Consider the following 24,057-nt stretch of genomic DNA (forward strand, 5'->3'; position numbering starts at 1 on the left):
GTCTTTAAATGGAACAGGTTGGTCCAAACCTGCGAAGATATTTCATTTACACTAATTAAAGAACCAGAAAAGCTCTTGTGGAGCTCGAAACATCAAATATTTTTGCTCAATAAATGGCTTAAATTATTAATTGATGATCAGAATTGTCGTGAATTAAGTTTCAGCACTCGCCTTTAGTCATACGGTCCATCCAAATATTTTTATTTACTATCTAAACACACAAATAAAAACAACGCTAGCTTTAATAAATCACTGTTAATAACCTTTTAATAATCTCTGTACATTTACAAACTTTAAATTACATGAATTAGTTTGTTCACCAAACTAAAACCAGGCTGAATGTTTTCAGTGGGTCCTCTTGAAACCGTTGGGACCCGTGGCACTGATAAAAGACCAGACCCTCTGTGGAACAGGGTTCCAGAGGGGATAAATTAGAACCTGATAATACTGAAACACGCCCGCAATGATTAAAAACTGTCCTGTGGAATGATGCTGTGCTGTATACTGGTCAGCCTTCAGTCAGGTAACAATCAAACATTTACAACGTCCAGTGTGCTCGTGGGTCTCCGGTACGTCTCGCACACCGAGGCCTCGGTCCAGGGGACTGATCTTTGTGCATAGGAAGTCCGACAGGAGAGCCGCCTGAAGGCAGCGCTCAGCAGTTGATGCCCAGGCCGGTCCAGTGGTCCGGTACCATCAGGAAGTACTTGTCCATGGCCTCGCAGAAACGAGCTCTGTACAGCTCCGGAGAGACCACCGTGGGCATCTTCCCTGAAGGACGCGACACCAGAGACAGAGACTACATTCACGGACTCGTCCACGTAGTTTCACCCAAGCAGAGCTGTTCGTGTTCAGCCGTGTTCATGAACATTTTGACTTAACCACACACTCTCACATCCATACATACACTAAAGTTCAAGCAGGCCGACGTTATTATATTTACAGATAATTGGCTGCATTGTGTACTTTGATCAATATCCAACACAAAGGTCAGTATGTTGGCTGATATACATTTTATTATTTAAACTTTACCAAGGTAACTAGGATATGTACCGAGTGTGAGATTTCACAGAAACAGGTGGAGTAAAAGCTGTTTAGTTTGTTTGGGGTTTTCAATTCTGACATTCCTGCAGAGCAGCTTCTCGCCGCCCGACAGGAACACCTACTGATCTGAGACAAGCTGATAATAATGAAGGCCCGAATGAAGTTCATATTTTTGTTCTATTTCTTCGTTTTATTGTTCACATTGGAGGCCATTTCCAATAAACAAAGCTAAATATTCTGCTTCATCTGTCACAAGTCTTCAATAAGCAGCAATCTGAACATGTTTATGTGGGGAAAAAAAGAAGGAGTATTGGCTGATGTATATAATATTAATATCGGAGTATTAGGCTGTATATTTAATGGACCTAGATTTCACAAGTAGATTCATGAAAATGGGATAAAATGATGTCAAAGTTCAAAAACGAGACAGAGGTGGGGGGCCGTGTGGACCAGATCGGGACTCACCTTGACCTCCAAGGATTCCAGTGGATTTGACGACCATCTCCAGTCTCTTGTCCCAGGTGAAAGTCCTGATATAATCTGCAGAAGAGAGAAGAAGGAAAACTCAACATAAGCTTCAGGCGCCCCTCCTCCTCCTCCTCCTCCTCCTCCTCCTCTCACCTATAATCCCGACCACCAGCTGATCTGTGGCATCGTCCCGCCCCACCAGCAGGGAGTAGTCGATGATGAGGTGGCTGGACAGGAAGTAGGCGTCGCTGTGTATGGCGGCCCGCAGGATGGCCTTGCAGTGGGAGCGGATGTACAGCGGGTTGTCGTGGATCAGCTTCAGGAGGTTCTCGTCCAGCAGGACCACCTCGCAGCTCTCCTTCCCCGAGTCCGTCTTCACGTTGCGGTTTCTGAGGGAACCTTTGAGGTCAAACACCTGCAGAGGAGACGCCACAGCTGAGGATCTATCAAGAACCTCGGGAGGAGGTCTTTGTCTTTTAACAACACTGTATTCAGAGGTTGTATAAAATTAAAGGTTTAACTTTGTGGAACTTTACGTAGAGACCTTAAATTAAATTAATTCTATATTCAAGACTTTCCAGGACCTTCAGACAGCCTGTACTAAATCATCACTATCATACAAGTATAAAATATCAAATATGTCACTTGTTGGATGAAGCTTCTTGTGTTTAGACGACATGTTTACTGTGTGTCCTACTTTGGCTGCGAGTCTCACCTGAGCCATCTTGCGTCCATAGAAGAGGTTTTCCATCACGAGCAGGTCCAGCTTCTTCTCCGTGTTGTTCTGGGAGTTCTTGTAACCGATCCTGTAAACACCCAGGATCTTTGCCAGCGCAGTCGGCCGCTGTGGTAAAAAAAAAAAAACAAACAAAAAAAAAAAGGTATTTTTTATTTAAACTCGGCTCGTAAAACCTCAGACAGAAACCACCTCTTTGCGATGATGCGTACTTTCTGCTGCACGGCTCCGGTGATGTAGGTGAAGTAGTGAGGGGCAAAGTCCAGGAAGGACTGGACCTCCAGCCTGGGCATCTGCTTCAGGATGAACCGGTCATCTGACAGGAAACAGAGGAGTTTAGATTAGTGCCCGTCGCACAAACATCATGCTGCTGCTGTGAAGAACACGACTTTCTGCTGTCGGAGTAACAGAAAGGTTCGAGTCTTCAGGAGAAACAAATGCGTTTGAGGCTGAATGTCACAGAGAGTATGGAGAGGGGGGCGAACACACTCAGGGGTTTTGGTCTTTTTGTGGGATTTGTTGATGCCTCGTCCTTTAAATTTGTGCAACACAACTGGTGTCAAAACAAAGAAAACTTTAACTTGTGTTGAGAACAGTCCTACAGCACAAACCGCTTCAAACTATTCTACTACATTTAAAGACAAAAAATACATTTTCCATCTTCTAATCCAGTTGAGTGTTTTCATATCAAAAGGTGTGTGTTTGGATGTCAGACGCTAAAAATGAAACCCCTCTCGTAACTGAACCCACATGTTCCGTCTAACCCAGAAATAAGTCACATTACTGATTAGTGACGTTTATCTGTGAGATATTATTCTATTATTAGAAGCAACCTTCTGTTGCGTAGAAAACTGCTCCAGACTTCCCGCCTCGAGCCTGCCAGTTGACGCAGTGGGACAGCGAGCGGACGAAGTCCTCCTCGGGGTTCTCCATGATCACCTCACGCATCTTATGGAACTCCTCGGCGTAGTAGATCCGACAGTAAAACTTGGCGTTGGCGTCAGAGAACTCTACAAAGTTTGACAGGAGACGGAGTTCAGCGTTAGTCACGACTCCTACAGGTCGAAGAGTAAATGCACGTCAGAGGGGGGGGGGACACTCACGGAGCTCCACGTGTGGATTCAGGCTCTGTTTCTTCTGTTTATCTGCAGAGTCCGCCTCCTCTGCACAAGAAAAAGCGAAGCATTTCACCTCAAGGAAAACATCCGAATGACTTCAGATCCTCAGTGAGCGAAGCTGTTATTGACCGGCGAACACTTACTGAGGGGGTCGTCCATGCTGCTGCGGCTCTGCTGGGAGGAGGCCGACTCACTGGGCCTGGCGGGGCTGCTCTTGGCCCGGCTCTCCCCGGCACTGAACCAGAGGAAATAATATTCAAAAAGTGAAATGATGTTATATTAACACATACATATTTCGTACTTTTCAGTTTACATGGCCAAATGTTTTGATTAACTTTTTAGCTGTAAAAACACAATCTGAAGGCCGCCGTCTGCGTGCAACAACCTGTAAACTCTCCAGAGAGATTCGAACTACACATCCGACACCGAGTGCGTACCTGACGACCTGTGGAGCCTCGTCCCCTCCTGCGTTCGACGCCTTGGACAGATCGTCCAGCGCTGTTTTATACTCCTTGCAGCTGGAAAACACAAAACGTGGCACAATAACACATCATGTTTGACGCGACAGGGTATTTCTGAAGCTCCATCCTGGAGGCCAGTTCTCTGCCGAGGAGGCGGCCGTCACCTGAGAGCGAAGGCTATGATGGAGCTGGGCTCTCTCTCGCACACGGCGATGGGAACCCGCTCGTGTTCCTGCATCAGGTAGTGTTTGTCCGGGTCGCTGTCAACACACACACACACACACACACACACACACACACCACATGACAGTCAGAGTCCATACTGCTATCTTTTTTTTTTATTGCTTCTTTTACAGCTGGTTGTTTGTAGATAACATTTAACATTTGAGAACTTTGGTGTGTTTTTGTTAAAATACGTTTAAAGGGTTCGTACAGGTTTTTAAGTAAAATTCAAGCACTTTCAAGGTACCTAAAACAAACATTTCCAGAGTCTCGAAGCCTTCATCATCACATCTTAATTAAAGTTTCCTTTACATCCACAGCAACCCATGTATCGTGTCACTTTGTTTATTTTACCAGCTGTTCATAATAACAATCGACGAAACACCAGATTATGTCAAAACTTTTTTTCAAGGAGTGTATTCAAATTCAAGCATATTCCAAAGCTCGAAAAACATAACGGTTAAGATGATACTTTCTCTGTGTCGCACCATCATGAGCAGAAACATGACGTGGCACAAAAACCTTTTCATCATATGATTAAATAAGCATCTAAAATCAGATTTCAATCAGTCAATATCTGATCAAAGAATAAGACCTTGTGCCTCAAAAAGGTGCTACACCCATTACTCACAACGGGAAGGGGATGGGGTTGTAGCTGTTGCCGGGCAGGAAGTTGGCGAGGATGGCTTTCATGGTGGACTTCTCCTTCACCTGGCTGTCAGTGGAGCCCAGCAAGTGTCCGTCAAACACATCTGACAACAAGCAAACACAGCGGGGATCAGATCGGAGAGACGCGGGGCTGCGAGAGACGAGGGCCTGTTTGTTTACCTTCGGGGATGCTGAGCGAGTCCTGCTCAGTGAAGGAGGGGCCCGGTGTGATGGGTTCAGATCCAGGCTCTCCCGGTGACGGCAGCACGGAGGAGGAGGTGGAGGGCAGCGTGCTGAGGTGACGGTCCTCTGAAAACACGTCAACTCATCACAAACAGCTTCACTCAAGAGACGACAAACCAGGACGGGTTCAGGTCTGGGACCGCCAACTCACCTTTCTCACCATTCTGCACCACAGGCGAGGGGTTACGGGGGGAAGAGTCCACGGCACTCTGTAAAACAAATACATTAATAAAGACATGAATAAAAACAGGCGAGATTACCATCAAACTAAACTAAACCTGGATGATCTCTGCGGGGAAACAAAAGCTGGCAGCTTTCAGCTAATAAATACCAGCGGGGGGGGGGGGGGGGGTCACATGAGATCACACAGCACATCAGGTGTGTTTACATCCACCTCAGTAACCTGGTTAGAGCTGCAACCAACAACTAGTATTTTAGTTTCCTCCATGAATCCACAAATCATCTATGAATCATTAGAAAACTGTGACGCAGTTACTGAAGTGCCACGTAAAGGCGGTGGATGATGTCACCGACCTTGCTGTCTTCGGCGGTGGTCTGCCTGTGCCTGCCTGGACTCGGGGGGACAGACAGACGCTTCCTGCCTTTCTCCTGCTGGAACAAGTCCTGCAGCCTGCAGAGGGAACGAGGCAACAGAGGAGAGACATGATCAAGAGCCTGGTCCACATACAGGAAGACAGCTCCTCCCTTACAGCTGGAAAATTAGGTTTTTGTGGAAGGATAGACGTTATAGTTCATCAAGATCTGGCTTACAGATCATCTAAAGTCCCAACATTAAATCCTGATGACCACCTAAGAGAAGACCGTAGAAAAAGATTTTGTATTCCACCATTTTGTTTTGCCGTCTTATTCATTTCATTCCTGTGTCGTCTTTATTTGTACATTCTCCGCGTCACTTTTACTTAACGATTCTGAATATCTTAGAACAAGAAAACACATGCGAGGGAGTCGGCGGTGACTCTGACCTGCCGTTCCAGGACTGCAACATCTCACACAGACTCTGTTTCTTCATCACCAGCGACTCCAGAACGACCTGCAGCTGCTGAGGAGAGTCCAGGCAGCAGGCCTGCAGTCGCGCCTGAAGCTTTTCGATCCAGCTCCGCAGCTCGGCCTCTTCCATCTGCACGCACACACACACACACACACACACAGAAAGGCCGCGATGAGCCTGTAACTACCACCGCGCCCAGAGGGGAGATACGTTGGGAGGGGAAAAAAAAAAAACCTACGTCTTTCTGAGCGAAGAGGTCCTCCATCTTCTCCTCTCGCGTCTTACTGAAGGTGTCGGTCTTGAGGGAGGTGAGGCGGTCATCTATGGCCAAGTACACCTGAGTCACTCTGAGGAGACGGCAGAGGGACACAGGGGAACCGCTGAGTGAAGGTGCTGTGATCATACTGTTAATGCAGCATTTTATCTTTACCGAAATACAGACTGAGAGCCACAACAACAACAACAACAACAACAACAACAACAATTCTTCGACTGGAAAGCATTGAAATCTTTCTACTTCAATGCCGTAGCTCTTTCCCACTATGTTTTAACGGCAAGTCCATTTTTATCTGCACAGGCCAAAAAGTCGCAACTATTTTTATATTCACTTTAAAGTCCTTTGGTAAGTAAAAGTCGCCTCTGGTGTCGCTTCAGCTCCAGTGTGACGATTTTCTGTTTTTCTCTGTTTTATGTCATCAGGAACTGAATATATTCCAGTTTTGACATTTTTTCACTATTTATCCAACGATTCATCGAGGCAATGAGATAAATCAGATGAATCTTAAGTTGCAGCTCTGCACGGTCTGTACATCCTCTCATCATTAGACACTCGCTATCAACAACTACAGCCCGCACTTCAAGGGATGATTATGGTCTCAGTGGTGACCCCTGCAGGCCTCAGTCATTTCAGAAGCTACTGGACATGCTGTTGTGACATTTCCTGAGAACGATTCCCTGTTGGACACGACTCAAGCTAATCTAAAGGGCAGAGGGGATGAACCATTCTGACGTCAACGTCTCCAAGCGATCCTGTCTATGGCCGTTACAGTGGTCAAAGCGCATTCCATCTCTGGTGTCTTTCTGTGTGTTTGACTTGTAGACCGATGGGCTCTATCAATGGTGCTCATTTACTTCTGAGAGAAGTCCTTCAGGTCCTGCTGGAGGTTGGTTTTGGAAGGCCCCAGGTTCCTGATGAAGAGTTTGGGACGAGGAAGACAAATCTCCAACAGCCTCACGAAGGTGTAGCTGAGAAGGAGAAAGACAGGAAAACCGTTGATCTCTGTATCCTATATCGTTTAGTCTTCCTAAAATCCAGATCTACCTCAGCGGCAGGTGAATGACGGACACAGCGGCGGCTGACCAACCTGAAGGAAGCCACCATCTGGTTGTATGAGAAGTACTGGTGGTAGTCCTTGTGGATGGAGTGTCCGCAGGGCTCCGCGTTAGCCCTCCTGGTGTACTGGTGGCCGTAGAAGCGAAGCTCCAGGTATTTGGCAAAAGACATGGACCACGAGTCGTTGGACAGCGGCACCACCGGAGTCACCTTAAAGAAGAGGCAGAGGCCGAGCCTGATGGTCAGACTGATCACCGTTTCACTTCGCTTCATTCATTCATTCATTCATTCATTCAATCAGGCTACGAATCAAACGCTAACGCTTTCCAAGTGTGTTCGTATTACAAAGAACTGAAAAGCACCGAGCGTTTTGTCGGATTCGTGCTCTTTTCACTCTCTGATCAGATGTTTCCCGCTTTCAAACAAAAAAACGGACAACAGGAATCATTACTGACCTGTTTGCAGATGCGGCACCAGGAGTAGTTGAGAATGGTGTGCTGATAACCAGGCACAGGGGAGTCCAGCTCCTTCAACACAATCTGCACGCAGCCGCTGCCGTGCACAAAGCGGCGGATGTGGTGCACCATGGGAGTCTCGCAGAACATGCTGGGGCACTGGTAAGACGGCCTGGAGAGAACATATACATGCAAACACACACACACACACACACACACACACACACGTTTGTAAAGCAGGACAGGATGAAAAACGATCGCTACGTCACGCAAACTGAGAAGCTTTCTTACTGCTGAACTACAGAGTCGTGTTTTCTAGCTGCATATGTTCAAACTGCGCATTTGAAAGTGATTTAGCTTCAATCTTCAGCCACTAAGTTTCTACATATGATAACGAATCTCTTATTAAAACAACAAATGATTGCGCCTTACCTGAAACAATATCGCTCCAGGAACACGCCGAGAGAGAGGTCATTCTTGCCGTAGAACTCCATTGTGACGATCCTGTTGACAACAAAGGCAGTGACTACAAGCTCAGTTCAAAACAAGGTGTTGAGGTTGTTTTTTTTTTCTCCATATGATCAGTTTACCACGGGCTGACGCAGGGGTTGGGCGCGTTGGTAGACTGAGCTGACGAACTGCTGAAGAGCACACACAGCCTCTGGTGGTTGACGGGGTTCAGACAGTCCAGCTGAGGACGACAGCGAACAGGTCAAAAGTCAAATAAAAGACGCGCACGCACTTTTCCCACTTTCAGTTTCCCTCACAAATGAAAGATCAGAGGGGGGGGGGGGGGGGGGTCTGAAAGCACTGCTGGTTTAAAAAGAGGACGGGACACAGGGGAGAGACCGAGGATGTCATGTCATGTTTGTTGAGTCTCACCTTTAGGGCTGCAACTAACATTCATTTCATTAACATTTCTTCTTTTACTATCATATATTCATTATCATACAATAGTGAAAACATTCCCGTCACATTTCCCCAGAGCCCCGGGTGACACAATGATATGAACCTGAAGAAGAGAAGCTGGGACCAGGAAAGGTGTGTCTTGATAACTGACTGACAACACTTTTTTTTGGCGATTCATTTTTGACGCGATGGAGCAGTTAAGTTTCTTGTTTGTGTCAGTGGTTTCGGGTTATTCCACTGATCTACAGACCGCCGGCAAGTAAACATGCATGTAAACAATGCAGGTTTCGCTGAATGTAAACACGACTCCACCAGACACCTTTAATGAGCGACTGTCTCACCTTGGGGGCCCAGCTCATGTCGTTCTGTTTGCTCGGCTTCTCCTCTTCACTGTCGGCCTTCACTGGCGCTTTGGCGGCGGCGTCCCCCGTCCTGCTGCTGGGCCCACTGACGGGAGCTGCGGCGTTGGCGGCGCAGAAGGGGTCGGTGGTGTCCCTCTGCCGGATGCGACCTCCCTTTGCTCGGTAGTCTGCCAGCATCTTGGCCAGATCCTGGCTGCTGTTCAGCTGCTCTACAATGCGGATGCTGGTGAGATTGTGGGAGGGCAGGACGTCGATGGGCTTCGGCTGCGGGCCGCCGTTGGTCTGTCCGATAACCAGGGAGGAGGGGGCGGAGTCTTTAAGCAGCTGCCGCTTTCTGCGTCCGTCCAGTTCCTTGAAGTCCTTGTTGAGGAGAGGAGATAGGTAGACCTGCGGGACAGGGACAACACAGGTGGGCATGTACGGTACACAGACTAGAGCTGCAGCGATTAGCCGAGCTCTTTTCTTTCTACTTTTCTCTGTTTTCTATCATTTCAAACTGAATATCTTTGGGTTGTGGACTGCTGCTCAGACAAACAAGACATTTGAGGACATCAGCTTGGACCCTTGAAACTGGGATGAACACTTTTCAGTAAATGTAAACTGAATAGATGTTCAAAACAACAACAAAGCTGGGTACCTGCTCGGGGAAGTAGTCCCTGCTGGGGCAGTGCATGCCCGCCGGCGTGAGAAGGAACGGCTTCTTAAATGTGATGAAGGGCGAAATGCACAGGATGATGTCCTTCAGCTCCTGCTTGAAGACAGCAGAGATGGACTTCAGGTGGTCATCGGATGAAGTCACCTGCTCGGCCACAAACATCCCCGTATCGTCCTGCAGAGGGTCTCGGAACAACCTGGGGGTAGGCGTCTCTGAACCTTCGCCGTCCTCCGTACCAAGTGAGTCCTCCTTCACTAGGCTTCCCTCGTCCCCCGTCTCCCCCTCAGACACCCTGATGAGAGTGTCTGAGCCCATCTCCTCGCCTTCCTCCATGAGGAACGGAGGGGAGACGGACAAAGGCGGCGCAGGGGGACTGGAAAATGGCGAGGAGGTCCTCGTCTCTGTGTTAGCCGCCTCCTCCTCTTGGACAGAGGACGGTGATTTCGAGTTCTGTTTGTCTTGGAGAGTGTCTCCATTTTTGGACAAAGGCTCAGAGGGAGGCCCGTCCTCCTCAGGCTGTCCTCCCAGTGCAGAGTCTTCAGTCCCCGCAGTTTTCTCCTGGCTCTCTCCATTTGTCTCTTTCCCCCTCCTCTCTCCGTCCGACCCCTCCTCCTCTGCGGAGGCGACCTCCAGCAGGCAGGGGAACGAGGTGCTCTGGGCCAAGCTGGGCGGCATGGCGAACTCGTCCATGAGGAACGAGATCTCCAGCTGGGAGTGGTAGGCCACACACACCATCAGCATGATGATCTCCTTCACCCGGGCCAGCTCGTACTCCGCAGCGCCTCGCAGCTTGATGGAGCATCCAAGATGAGGAAGACAGCCCTCAAAGAACATCAGAGTCTTCACTTCATCTGGAAGGACAGAAAACACAGAATCAGGACCTCACAGCAGTCTTCACTGCGGGGCAGGAGAGGAGAGCGGAGGTGCGCTTCTTACTGTTGGCCAGGGTGAAGGACTGCATGTAGAACTTGTGACAGGTCCCCAGACGAGGTTTGGTGAGGAGCTGGTCCATGGACATCACCAGGTCCCCCTGGGTCATACGACTCACCCTGTCCAAGACTTGCTAAATTGATTAAGAAGAAAAATTCAAAATGATTCAAAGTGGCAAAGGAACACTTTTATTTAACTTCTAGTGTTTTTATCTGTGTCACGTTTCAGTTTTATGCATGACGCTTGTTTTATATGCCGTTTATAATTTGTTTTATTTTGTTTTGGTGTTTCTGTGAAAGTTGTTTTATGAACCAAGAGGACACGACGCAACAAACTGGCCGGTGCACGATCTGAACAGCACTGATACCATACTGACCGGCTTGACGTTGATGACCAGTGTGATGCCGTGCTCCAGCAGCATGTCCTGAGCAATACGAGACACCGTCTTCTCCACTAATACCAGGTTCGGACGGACGTCTACTATACGCTGCACATAGTTCTTCAAAAACTCTCGTTCCTGATGGAGAGAGAGGGAAAAATCTCTTCTTAGTGTCAGAAAACTACAGCAGCTACAACTGTTTCCTCTACTTCTGTTATTAGTGAGAGTGACTGACTGACCTGTAGCACAATGGGGTCGATGCAGGTGAACTTGGTCTCCTCCCTGTACAGATACTCTATGGAGCACTTCAGCAGCAGGATTTTGGGGTTCTTGATGTAGGGGTTCATCTGGTTACAGAACAGACACGTTCAGGTTTTCAGTTAACACTTCCAACACAGGCTGCGCTGAAGGTATTTTAACTCCCAATATAGTCATTATTTTCATTTCTGGACATTATTGTTGATTTCAAAGGGGCAAAGAATGTGAAAATAATTATGGAAACAATAAAGAACGGCAGGATCCACATCAGTTACATTCAATCACTTTCTCTCTTTAGACTAAGTAATCAAGGCCAGGAGAGAGCGTGACTCCACCTTCTTGTGGGCGATGTTCTTGGTGCAGATGAAGCCGTTCACCACCGTAGAGTCAAACTTCCTGCCTCCAGGAATCTGAAGCGCAAATGAAGACTCAGTTACACCTCTGAAACCACCTGAAACAGACGGTCTAATCGGCCAGTTTTATGTTTAAATAATGAAATGAAAGAGTGACATGTGACTTCAGGGTGACTGATTTGACGACGTGGTGTCGGACCTTCTTGATGTGGACCAGCTGCCGGATGTCCATGTCGTCATCGCAGTTGCGAACATCGGGCCGCACGGTCTGGACCACCTGTCGAACCACCGGGACGATGATGTCCCGCCAGGACAGAGACAGAGACTCGCTGTAGAGCAGCTGCTGCAGCAGCGCCATCATGTGGCTGTGGTTGGCCGAGCTGAGCAACGGGGAGGGGCAGAAGATATTTAAACCCGTCGCTCACGTGCAGAAACCTCGCGTCGCGATCATACCGCAGCTTACAATGCTGTGTAAAGTGCTGACACCATTGATCAGTCAATCAACAGAAAATAAATCAACACTTTTTGATAATCAGTTCATCATTTAAGTCACTTATCAAGCAAAAGTAGTGAATGTTTGATGGTTCAAGCTTCTCAAATTAGAGGATTTGCTGCTTTTTCCTGTTTTGTATCATTTGAAATTGAACGTTTTTTAGTCACTGAATGTTCATCAGACACAACAAGCTACTCATCGAAGTCATCTTGACCTGTGGGAAACTGCAAAGGGCGTTTATTTGACTATTTCTGACATTTTATAGACTAAATGATCAGGTGGGAAATAATCAATACATTAAATGAAAATGATCATTCCTTGTAGCCTGCAGCCGGACTGCTGCTGATATGAATAACCCCGCTGTATCATCTGCACTCACAGCAGCCTCTCCATGGCCTTCTTCTCTCCGTTCTCCTCCCGGAGCTGATCCAGGGAGCTGTGGTGCCAGCCCAGCGGAGTGAACAGCATCTCTTTGGCCTTCTCCTCCACGCGACGGTTGAACAGAGACTCTGCGGGAAGTCAAGAGGGGGAAGCCGCCTTGCTTAACTAGCTCAATATGTTGTCTGATTGAATCAACAAGTGGAAGAAGTGCGGAGTTCTCACCCTTGATGAAGGCATCACTGATGACAATGTTCTGTCCTCCGTCCTCAGACACAAGAAATTCGGCTGAAAGAGGCGAGAGAAGAAGTGAGCTCCGCTTGTTCGATACAGTACTTCTACAAAGCGTTGTGCCTTTAGTGGCTTTATACTGCTGAAGATCAGTTAACGTGATTGAGATGAATTAAAAACTCAATCCAATTAAGAATCTGTAGGAAGGTAAAGTGCACGACGGGGCTGCAGCAGTTTCGTAAAGATGAATGTGGTATAAAAGATGTGTACAGCTGCTGCAGACGAGTCCACGTGGAGTCTATTCTCCGTTGATCTGTGTCAAAACTCACCAAGTCAATAATCAATGGGGTCAATCCTTTTTTTAGAGGTGCAGCAACAGGTCACACAGTTCTGGTTCTCGTTCAGAGCCGGACTGACATATTGTGTGTGTGTGTGTGTGTGTGTGTGTGTGTGTGTGTGTGTGTGTGTGTGTGTGGTGATGTTTACCTTTCTGCTCAGTGGCAGGAGGCACGTGTGGATACTTGGACTGTTTCTTGATGTGGAAGTTGACGTTGTTTTGCTCCATGTTGAGGTTGATGGAGGCAGCTGAGTCACTGTCCACCACCGACTGGAAGCTGCTGACGGACGTTCTCTTGCTGGGGCTGGCAGAGTCTGGACAGAGAGAGACGGGTCAGTGAGCCAAAACCAAAGCCACCTGGAGGCACAAAAGAGTAACGAGTCAACAAGACAACAAGGCTCTACGCATGCGATACATACTGGGCATGTTGTACTCGGTCTCATCTGCGAGCTGCTCTGTGTCGCTATCATCGAACTTGATGTCCTTGAACCAGGACGGCTCTGAATGCCCCTCCAGGGAGTTGACACTGTCGCTGTCTGGAGACGGCGTTTCCGAGAACTCTGTACTCTAGAGACCAGACGGAGAGACGTCACCATCAGCACATTTCACTTGGCTGAAATAATCAGTGGGGCTGCAGGAGATACAGTATGTCCTCTGGTGTTATCAGAAGACCCCGCTGAATCAATGTCAACACGTGACGTGTCGAAGTAAATACAAATGCTAAACTGTTTGAAGTTTAAATTTCTCTTTTCCGTTCTTTTCCGGTGCGTGCGGTGTTTACTCATCTTCGTGAACGGGCGGTTACCTGGAGGGGGCGGTAGAGAGCGTACTCGTCCCTGAACAGCTGGTCGTGGTGAGTGACACAGTCCAGCCAGCGACCGTCCACCAATGCCTGGCCTATGGCGATGGCCTGGGCCCTGCAACACAGAGACATCAGAGCGTCACAGTAAAACACAAGATGAAGGGCAGCCGATGTAGTACTGAAGGTATGAGACATAAACTATCTCCGAATCTTCGGCTCACTAGCTGCCGTTTGACTCATCTGTACAATCTACTTGCACTTAGCTCAAGTTCATCTGTCAGCACGAGAGAAGCCATATCTAGATCTAACGGATCAACACTTAATCACAGGAACATGGAGGGAATAGGAACAAAGCATATGACAAAAATCAGCATGTTGGACAGACAGACGGGAACCCCGCTTTATACATGCGTACTGTGCGTATAACCTATCCTGGATCACCGAGAGCAGTCCCTCGGTGAGGACAAGGAAAGAGACCTTCAGGGGCAAAGTCAAAGACGGACCTCCCACCCGTCAGATGAAGCCATGTAATATTTATTTACTCTTTACTAAGATTATATTATTGTAGTTTTAATATAAACTTCTGGGATCCTCTTTGTGCAGCTGAGGCTGCATCCGATGCCATAAGCTGCAACAATCCTCTTTTGTCCATCATTATGTCACGTTAAAGCAGTAGTTCGACATCTTGAGAAATAGGCTTATTTGGTTTCTTGCCAACACTTAGGTGAGAAGATGGATACCACTCACATGTGAAGCTACGGACCGCAACCGATTAGCGTAGCTTGTCTGCTTTAAGCTCCAGCTACATGTTTAACTGTCAGATATGAAAGTGTCTTGACAAGAGGTATTCCTTCCAAAGACCACTGACATGACACGGTACAGAAAAGGATGAGATGCTACCTGGTGGAGATGGTGCCGTTCCTCAGCAGCCAGTTGACAAGCTCTTTTCCCACAATGCAGTTGGGGTACGTCCTCAGCCAGTATCTGTGGTCCTGGAACTCCATCCCTGTGCTGTTGAGGCAGATCTTCTTCCACAAGTCCTTCAGCTGGGAGGAGTCCTGCAGGGTGTAATAATCAGTAATGTTTAATAATGGCGATGGGTATGTCTTTTTACAGTTCAGAGGTGTTTTTGGTCTCCACCAACTCCTGAGGGAAATATCTGGCTCTTTAGCAGCTAAAAGCGCCACTGTGTTCGCCAGCTAGGCGCTAACTGTGTCTGTCTGCTGTTGAGCAGGTAGTGTGCGGCGGGCTTTTGGAGCTCTTTGCTGAAAACAGAGCGGCGCTAAGAGAGCGGTGAGAGTGAACCAAGGCAGTGAAGCCGAAGCCGGACGGCTAAACATTGAGCTGAAACTCGTTATAAAGCTCTGTAAGTACTTTCACAGCTCTCGCTTTGTCATTTGATAAATCGTTGTTATAAAAATATCGATTAGAAGTGCTTTAAACATGAAGGAACAAAGCAGCCACCAGCAGGATCTTCCTCTCCTCCTCGCTGTGGTCCAGCTTGGTGCCGCTCTTGGTGCCTGACATGGCTCGGGTGGTCGGCGGGCTGACCGAGCTGTCGTAGGAAGACACCATGGAGGATCCAGAGCGGTCCAGCGACAGGTTGGTCACACTGGCAGACCTGCGGTGGAGACAAACAGGGACCGGCTTGACTGCACTGGATCAAGCTGGAGCGCGGCGTACTTCACAAGCAAACCCGGAGCGGCGACTGACCTCTTCCTAGCAGGTGATTTGCCGACGTCTTCTTGCAGCGTCGTCAGTCTGGAGGTGAGGCCACTGTTCTGAGGCTCCTGGTGAATCATACTAATCATACACAGACAAACGGATTTATATTCTTTCTGTGGTCATCTTTACACTTCCTCCTGTTAGCCAGTCTAATTTACGATCAGTGAATTTGAGCATGCAGAGGACTATTTTTATTAAAAAAGTTTAATCGAGCTAGAAAGGCTTTTACTTGCAGACGGCTAAAGCTCAGACAGATGTGAAAAAATGAATAAAACAAACAGCAAGACTCACTTCTTTCTCATCCCAATAGGAGTTTTTCTATGCCAGGAGAGAGAGAGGAAACAGATTTGATAGAGAAAATAAGCAGCGAGCACAACGATTCAAAACAACAGCAGCGGAACGAGCACGGGGTTATAAAACGCATGCATTGTTGGACGATCCTTTGAACAAAGATGCCCTTGAGCGTTCATTCGACAATTTGCCTGTTGTGAAAATCTTTAAAAAAAAAAAAAAAAAAAAAAAAAGTCCATCAACAATTAGTTCAGAGACGTTAAGAGTTAGATTAGACCTCGTGGCTGAACAGCCACGTTTTACTAAAATAGATGCTTAATTAGAGACAGTTGTCCACATTACTGTCAGATCACATGCTGCAAAGCTGACCCAGAGAGTCTTTACATCTCGCTTTATGGGTCCTACTTCACGGCTGTTGCAGGCTTACAGCTAGCTCCTCTCTATGACGAGGGACTAGTCAGGCCCAACTGATATAGATAATGCATTTCTAACATGCCATGAACTGATTCCGTTTCATGAGTCTTGACCATGCGCGGGGTACACAGTGCATACAAAGCACACACAGATGTTTTAATCAGCGGGGGAAAAAAAAATCAAAAAAGAGCAAACACAGATGGAGGAGGCTGGAAAGAAAACCAGGGCAGTGTGATTCCATCGTGAGCAAAATCACAACACGACAAAGCCGCCGTACGTGCTTAATAACAGATAACAGTTTGGCATAAAGAGTTAATTTGTGGAAAGTGATGGGTGGAGGAACAGTACAGGTGTGGAGGGACTGGGCAGGCATCATGCAGAGCTCTTTCTGATTGTATTTGAGAAAAATCAGCAAATCAGGTTCTGATTCAGAGTCACACGCAACCTGAACATACACAGAGTTCGTACAGTGAAATTCAAGCTCTTTTCAAGCACTTTCAAGGTACCTAAACCAAACAATTTCCATTCTGAGAGCAGGCGGTCTCCCTCATGACAGCGGGTTCACAGCGCCCACGTCAGTCAACAATCCTAACCTTGAAAACATAGCGGTTTGTACGAACCCTGTGTATAACAGATATGATTCTTTCTGGGTAGATAAAGTGATCAAAGATAATAATCAGTCGATATTTCCCTGACTTGATTTGGCCCTGTGTGTGTGTGTGTGTGTGTGTGTGTATGTTCACCTCTGCCAGGTCAGGTCCTCCTCCAGGAAGATGTTCCTGCTGGCCTTACGCCCGCCCACCGGTGTCCGAGGCTCGCTGGGCTCCAACACACACACCGAGCAGGGAGAGTCGGACAAGGCGCTCAGGTCCTCTCCGATGGAGCCCGAGTCAGCTGAGTGAGCGTAGCTTAGTGCTAGCTTGCGGCAGTACGTACAGGCCCGCAGGTCTCCTAGGTCCAGAGAGAGGAAGTCCAAGAGAAGGCACAGAAAGATGGGGGGAGAAGACGAAAAGGTGGATGAGAGACGGGATGAGGAAATGGTGCTTACGTTAAAAGGTAGTTGACTTTTTGTGTTTAAACCGCGCAATGAACTGAATCAGACCACGTCATCATACACTCATAACTCACTGATCCCACTTACCCGTGTAGCCCATGAACTTTCCGGGGATTTCCTGGTTGCAGCAGCGGCTGCAGAAGATCTGGCCACACAGTCGGCAGTGGTGGCGGCGGCGGAAGGTGGTGAACTTCTCATTGCAGTCGTAACACTCTTTGCACTGGCTGTCTGGCATCCAGTACTGCTTCAGGTCGCTGTCCTGAAGGGGGACAACAACCACAGCACGCTGTCTTTAATCCACAAAGAGCCACTGCGTGGGTTCAGATAGTGGCAAGGCTTTCAAAGTGGTTATAATTAACCCCACCTGTGTGCAGCATTAGTTGTGAAATTGCCAGAATACACGCAGAAGAAGTGCGTCTTGGCCGAAACGTTTGTGAACATTAAGCGTGTTTGGTCTTATTTCTATATATATTAAAAATGAATGAATACCTGGCTCTTTCCCTCCATTATTTCCTTCAGCCTCTTCAGTGCAGTACGAAGTTGCACGGCCGTGCGAGGGTCATGATTGCTGAGAGGGGTGTCTGATTTCCTGCTGCCGTCTAAAATCATGCATGTAGGCAGAAACACACACACACACACACACACACACACACACACACAGACACACAAATGAACAAAGAGGCTGGAAAAAAAGTTCACTTCTTCAATAAAATCCATCCTGCTTGCATTGTCAAATATGCCTTGTTAAAAAACATAGTTTGAATGTAAGGTGATAATAAATAAATTCCTCTTCATCGCAGAGCATTTAAACATGACAGCTAACATTTGACAATGCACTTCAACACCTCATGAATAACTTCGGTAAAAGTTGCAAATGTGTATAAAAATAACACGTGATGCGATCAATAAAAAGAGCTGGGCAAGAAAACGGAAGCATGTGGAATATAAATGTTAGCTTTAAAATCATACATGACAAACATCATTCCAGTTATTAGTACCTGAGAGGCAAACATTAGGGCAAACCAAAGGCTTACGCGGAAGCGCTTCATTGAAAATGCAAATATCAAACACACGCGCACACTCGCATGCACTCAGGCACACAGAAGAGTTTGTGTAAGGCCATTCGTTCAGACCGAGTTGTTACAGTCAAGCTAAAAGCATCTTTAGTAAAAACCACACAGTGCAGGGGACCCCTCACCTGGCCAATCCACTGGAATCAGAAAAGACATGAGAACGTTACAGCCTGAACATGCATTCATCTTTCTAACACTTGTCAAGCCCAAACATCATATTCAGTTTGTTTTCAAGTCCTGCAGATTCCTCTGAAAAGTAACATATGAAACGGATGTCCTGTCTGCTCCCGTCTCTTTAAAAGAGAGTGGATGAACGCTGACTTTTAACCTTTTCCACTGACGCTGGAATGAAATACTGCAAAACCTCGACTGCATGAAGAATATTATTAATAAGAACATTATTTTGGCGTTGAATGTGACGTACACAGAGTGATGTCTTGGCCCTGCTAATAATGGCTTAATCACTATGTATGTGAGGATTAATCTTCACAGCAACAAATAACTAAACAGTCCTAAACAGTGGAGGTTCAACAACATCTCTCCTCAACTTTCTAAATGTTTGTGTCATTTGCAAATTTTGGGAGATTTAGGAATGACATTGGAAACTCTCCACCTCTGTCGAAGTAAGACGTGGTCCGAGGTGTTATCAGTGGCCTCTGATTAGTTTATTCCAAGACAGAGGCCTTAAAAAAAACAACCAACAGACAATTCAATCAGCAACGGTGTGAAGCAGAAGACAGTAAATCACCGGGTGTCATAAAGTTACGTTTAAGAGAGGCATTGTTAATACCAGATGGATATAGAAGTGTAATAATGGAGTATGTAAGTCAGCACATACTGAACATAAACAACGACAATCATTCGCTGCTTCTGGAGAAAACCTTACCCCAACAGAAGAACCCCTTACAAAACAAGAGCATCCGTCACAAAGCTGTTTCCTATCTGATCGAACACACAAGTCTCAAATAGCGGCATCTGTACATGTGTGTGTGTGTGTGTGTGTGTGTGTGTGTGTTTTACCGGAGGCAGTGGAGGTTCGTCGGAGGTGGTCTGGGTGCTGTTTCCGGAGCGTCCTCGAACCGTAGAGGGAGTGGGAGGGACTGGAGGACCAGCTCCTCCTCTCTGACTGAGGAGAAGGGGACGGCACATCTGGCTTCTCTGAAACTGTTGAGGGAGGACGTCCCTCCTCTACACACACACACACACACACACACACACACACACACACACACACACACACACACACACACACACACACACACACACACACACACACACACACACACACACACACACACACACACACACACACACACACCCCAGTAAAAAATAAAACAAATTAAAGTTAATGTGACACGCAGCAAAAGGCTTTTATTTTTATTCTGATTAGAATCCAACAACAGGTGCAACGTTTTTTTTCTTTTTTACTTATTTGCGTTGTTTTCATTTTGTTATTACAAAAGAAACATGCAGATTAGTGTCAGTGAGGCACATACATGCTGATACAACTTCAAATATCTCTGCGGTGTCTTTGATGGGTTTTATAAGCCACGTCCGCTTATCCCATTTTTCATTTAACTCCAATTGTTGAATGTCACATTATAATTTTATCACATTATTTTGATATTCATGTTTTTTTTTTTTATAGAGGCTACCACTGCCTGAAAAAGATTTCAGTTGTCACTCATTAAAGTTGTAAAAAGCAAGTTGAAAAGAGCTGTATCAATTAGTTGATTGAATACTTGATTTTATTTTCTTATAATCGATTACACATTTAGGTCTCTTCAAATGCAAGAATACAAAACATTTCCTTGTTATGGCTTCTCAAATTATGAATAATAAATGATATATCGATATAACGTTTCTGACAAAATATTGCTATTTAAACCTTTTTAACTGATAGAAATAGCTGAAGGTCAGATACGGCCCACAGTGACCACGTAAAGTCAAAACCCTCATGATGTCAGTTTGACACACCTTTTCTGCTTCTGTTCTAATAGAATTAAAACAAAGTGCAGCTCTCCTCTTGTAAATCTCATCTCGCGCTGCCACAGAGAGAGGAGGAGCGTTCAGAGGTGGGACTATAAACACGAGAGTCATGTGGTTCCCTGGTTCCTGGCTCCCGTCCAGCTTCTACCGCGTGACCTCACAAGACTTTGGTTTATGGTCCTGACTTCTGTAAACTACTGAGCGGGACAGGCTCTAACGTGCTGTAATGTTTGATGTGTTTTTGTCTTACAGATTTATTAAGCTTTGTTTCCAGCAGTAAAGATATAACAAGAAATAAAGATTTGACCTTTGTAAAGAGTTTATAAATCGGTGGGCTGTCTCATACCAAGATTAACAAATACAGCAGCGCCCGTCGACTTACTAACACGACTTCATTAAGTTTAAAGAACTTTTATTTTTGTATGCGCGGTTTATGATATATCACCTTCTCTCTGTTCATTTTTACCACATTTAGTCAAATATGACAATAAAGCTATATACACCCCTTAAATGTCCAGACCTCAGGGCCGGTTTGTGAAAAGATTAAAAGAATCTTTGCAAAAAGAAGCAGCTTTGTATGATGAAGCTTGAAGTATCTGTAGCAAAGTTTATGTCACTTATTCTCAATTCTTAATTCTTAGTTAATTCGTAGGCAAACCTCAGAATTACATACCACATGCCAGCCCTGGTCAAGAACTTGTTTTGGCAATTACCTACACAGAACTTTTTGTTTCAGTCAGATTGTGAGTCCGATCTTAACCCACAGACTTGATTCACATACAGTACTTTTCGATTCAATGTGACGTACTCCTCCTGAGAATATCAGGATATTATCAAATAAACGTCCATAAATCTGCTTAGAAATCAGAGAAAAAAAGATGCTCATTATAACTCCCACAAAAAGGAAATGCTAATAGCTAGTTTGGCCTACTTCTAATGATGGGGGCACAGTGTCAGCCTTTAGACCCCTGGACTATATAGTACATCATCTACACATCACCTTCACACTTGGTACAAGTACAGTAGAGAGAACAAAAGTGACCGTAAGGGGCTTTAGCAAAACAAAACATTGGTGTATATTGGGGCTACATCCATAACTTCATCTAGATTATTTTGTGTGGGGCGTGCGTCCCTGACCTTTGTTGTTGAAACGAAACAGGTTGACAAATGAGCTGTATGCGGAGCGGAGCGGAGGCTCATCCTGCTCTGGAGTCAGTGGTTTGAAGTGGGTCAGGTGGGAGGGGCTGGTGGGCGAGATGACGGGCGGCTCGACGCTCCAGTCCGTTGAGGATGAAGACGAGGACTTGTCATCAGCAGCCATGTCACTGCTAGTCCTGCGAGAGAGGCAAAAAATATATATCTTAAGCATGTGTAACTGATCAACTTTCTTTCCACGTGTAAAGACTCTTAATCAAATTGTGACAGCGTCGCTGAGCTCGTCTCGTAGGCCAGCGTCAGTCAGCGGCCAGTTCCTTGAACAGACCATCTGCATTAATGTCAGTCATGGTAATAAGCACTATCAACATCTACAGTGTTATCACACCATCAGCATGAAGTTTCTTTCATCTACGTTGCTCTATGCATAGAAACTGCTCACCGCAGTCATGCCAGGTTGCAGCGGTTGTTTGTTTCTTGCAACTGACATCTCATTTCCTGATGTTGATAATTGTCCACTTTTAAATGACATTTAATGAGAGGCAATCGGAGAACTAGAACTACGTTCAGGAGAATCAAACTCTCACCGTCACCTGTCATAAACCACTGACCAAAGCCCTCTAGTTCTCCGGTGGACCACTGATCTGACAGTATGTTAGGTTAAGTCAACCTAACTGTAAACTTACTGACCATTCTATTACTGCAGCCTTTAAAACTACATGCACGACACTGTATACACAAAAACATGAAAGCCAAAGAAGAAGTTGACGATAAATAAAACGTGGTTGCAAATGACCTCATAGCAAATGCTACAGCAGGAAGCTCAATCACTAAACAGCACCAGTAATTTAACAGAACCACAGAGGTCTTTAGCTTTATGAGCTCACTCAGGAAAACATGTGATAGTCATCATGCGAGTGGCCTCATACAAACTAACCTATAACCAGTGAACTGTATTAACCATGTGAGAAAATACCACAACTTGAAATGAGGAAGTCAAGATTTCAGTGCAACCGGTTGAACACTTTATGATAACTTTTTTTTTTAAAAACCATCATAGGCTAGTTTTACAAGAGATCTGTCTGATTCTGGTTCTCGTTAGTAGAGAGGAAACTGTCATGGTGAGATTTCATCCTGTGATTCTGAATGTGTCCCCAGACATGAGCAACAGGAAACAGATTTCAGGTAGCCAGCAGCAAATAAAGTTATGACGTGTTTTTATTAATCCACACACTGCTATTACAATCTCAACCTGAACTATCTAATCGGATCCATCACTGGATTGTCCGACAAATGGACTCAAATGACAGCTGAACGGGTGATTGATTGGTTAGTTAGAGCCGGCTGATTACGCCATCCTACCGCCGTTACTCTTATCTACAGTTCTTGTCCATTTACTAACCGCGTATAAAACGGGAACACCCCTTGAAATCTCCTCTAGACTCACCCTTTGAAGAAGGCTACAGACTTTGAGTTTGCGATGCATGCCATTTTAGATCATGTGTAGAGGAAATAGCAGAAGTAGCAGCATCACATTCTCCACCTCATCATGTGATCATAACAGGCCGTAGCATGACTGCTGGGTCCTGACCACTTGACAGCCAAGGGCCAAGCCCTCCACCTTATCCCACAGTGGTTAATCTACACAGATTAGCTGTGGATGCGCTGATAGTCTGCAGACAGATTGCGACCCTCGCGGAGTTTCAACATTTCAACCAGTGGATGTTGCCTTTACTTGAATTTAGCTAGCAACTGACTTGTAAGCTAGCTATCAACTGTAGGCAGTTCAGCTAGCTAATTTAATTACAATTCGAATGTCATCGTATTTGTCATATGCGACAATTACAACCACATGAACGTAGCTTCTAATAACTGAGTGTGTCATTAGCAGCAACTACTTGAAACACAAAAGAACTCAATTAATATAGGGTTAGCTAACGTTAGCTAACTAGCTTAACGGTATGTACAGTAGTACAGTTGTATTTAGCCAGGCTATCAAATGTTAGCCTCCTATGCTAACTAGATAGCAGGCTGCAACAACCTTGTTCTTGGAGCAGTTTACACGTGAAATATGACCGGACTGCCATGACAGAAAACAAGATGAATTACCCGTTAACTATATGAATTTGACATCAATGTATGAAGCAGTCCGACTTCGAAGACATCTGCTAAACACCTGCAAAAGCCGACTCCCGTACACAGGCAGCCCTGACGAATCGAGACCAGCACAGAATCCAAGTGTTGTGATCGAGAGATAAGGCAGCAGAGCTCACACACAGAAATATCGATTGAACCACTTACTCTCACAATGATCTATCTATCTATCTATCTATCTAGATTTTGAGTTCAATTTTGAATTGTCATCTTCTAGGACACCAAACAGTACATGCTTCCAAAATAACATAACATTTCATCAGTACGGCTGTTGATAAAACGTTATTCCAAAAAAAATTATTTTTGATAAATTTATATCAAAATAAATGTTTGATCTTTCCCACTTCCCCAAATCATTCCTCCATGGCTTGGGCCGCT

General features: G+C 45.9%; 1 protein-coding gene across 1 annotated transcript; it reads right to left on the reverse strand.

Annotated features, from left to right (window-relative positions):
• Positions 1 to 249: 249 nt before the first annotated feature.
• Positions 250 to 23,713, reverse strand: pikfyve (phosphoinositide kinase, FYVE finger containing). The gene is made up of 42 exons (XM_070914107.1): positions 23,635 to 23,713; positions 21,508 to 21,704; positions 19,402 to 19,569; positions 17,798 to 17,907; positions 17,396 to 17,567; positions 16,998 to 17,205; positions 15,538 to 15,627; positions 15,289 to 15,445; positions 14,725 to 14,882; positions 13,828 to 13,939; positions 13,442 to 13,589; positions 13,172 to 13,336; positions 12,680 to 12,742; positions 12,456 to 12,585; positions 11,783 to 11,963; positions 11,566 to 11,640; positions 11,212 to 11,319; positions 10,970 to 11,110; positions 10,600 to 10,726; positions 9,646 to 10,514; positions 8,988 to 9,395; positions 8,328 to 8,428; positions 8,170 to 8,241; positions 7,738 to 7,909; positions 7,314 to 7,492; positions 7,081 to 7,194; positions 6,188 to 6,296; positions 5,924 to 6,078; positions 5,475 to 5,571; positions 5,092 to 5,149; positions 4,878 to 5,006; positions 4,681 to 4,801; positions 3,992 to 4,087; positions 3,804 to 3,884; positions 3,510 to 3,601; positions 3,352 to 3,411; positions 3,082 to 3,258; positions 2,461 to 2,564; positions 2,228 to 2,356; positions 1,666 to 1,927; positions 1,510 to 1,584; positions 250 to 771 (listed from the first exon to the last, which is right to left on the reverse strand). Exons 2-42 carry the CDS (start codon positions 21,689 to 21,691, stop codon positions 656 to 658), a joined length of 6,273 nt encoding a protein of 2,090 aa, XP_070770208.1. The 5' UTR covers positions 21,692 to 21,704; positions 23,635 to 23,713; the 3' UTR covers positions 250 to 655.
• Positions 23,714 to 24,057: the final 344 nt, after the last annotated feature.

Source organism: Enoplosus armatus, chromosome 11, assembly GCF_043641665.1.
Source record: "Enoplosus armatus isolate fEnoArm2 chromosome 11, fEnoArm2.hap1, whole genome shotgun sequence".
Lineage (NCBI taxonomy): Eukaryota > Metazoa > Chordata > Actinopteri > Centrarchiformes > Enoplosidae > Enoplosus > Enoplosus armatus.

Bases quoted from the DNA above. Each gene is read 5' to 3' on its own strand.
- pikfyve (XM_070914107.1), bottom strand. From the start codon at position 21,691: ATGGCTGCTGATGACAAGTCCTCGTCTTCATCCTCAACGGACTGGAGC. The intron at 15,628-16,997 runs GTGAACATACAC...GTGTATGATTAG, and splicing joins GAGGACCTGACCTGGCAGAG to TATGATTCACCAGGAGCCTC. The intron at 6,079-6,187 runs GTAGGTTTTTTT...GTGTGCGTGCAG, and splicing joins ACCTCTTCGCTCAGAAAGAC to ATGGAAGAGGCCGAGCTGCG.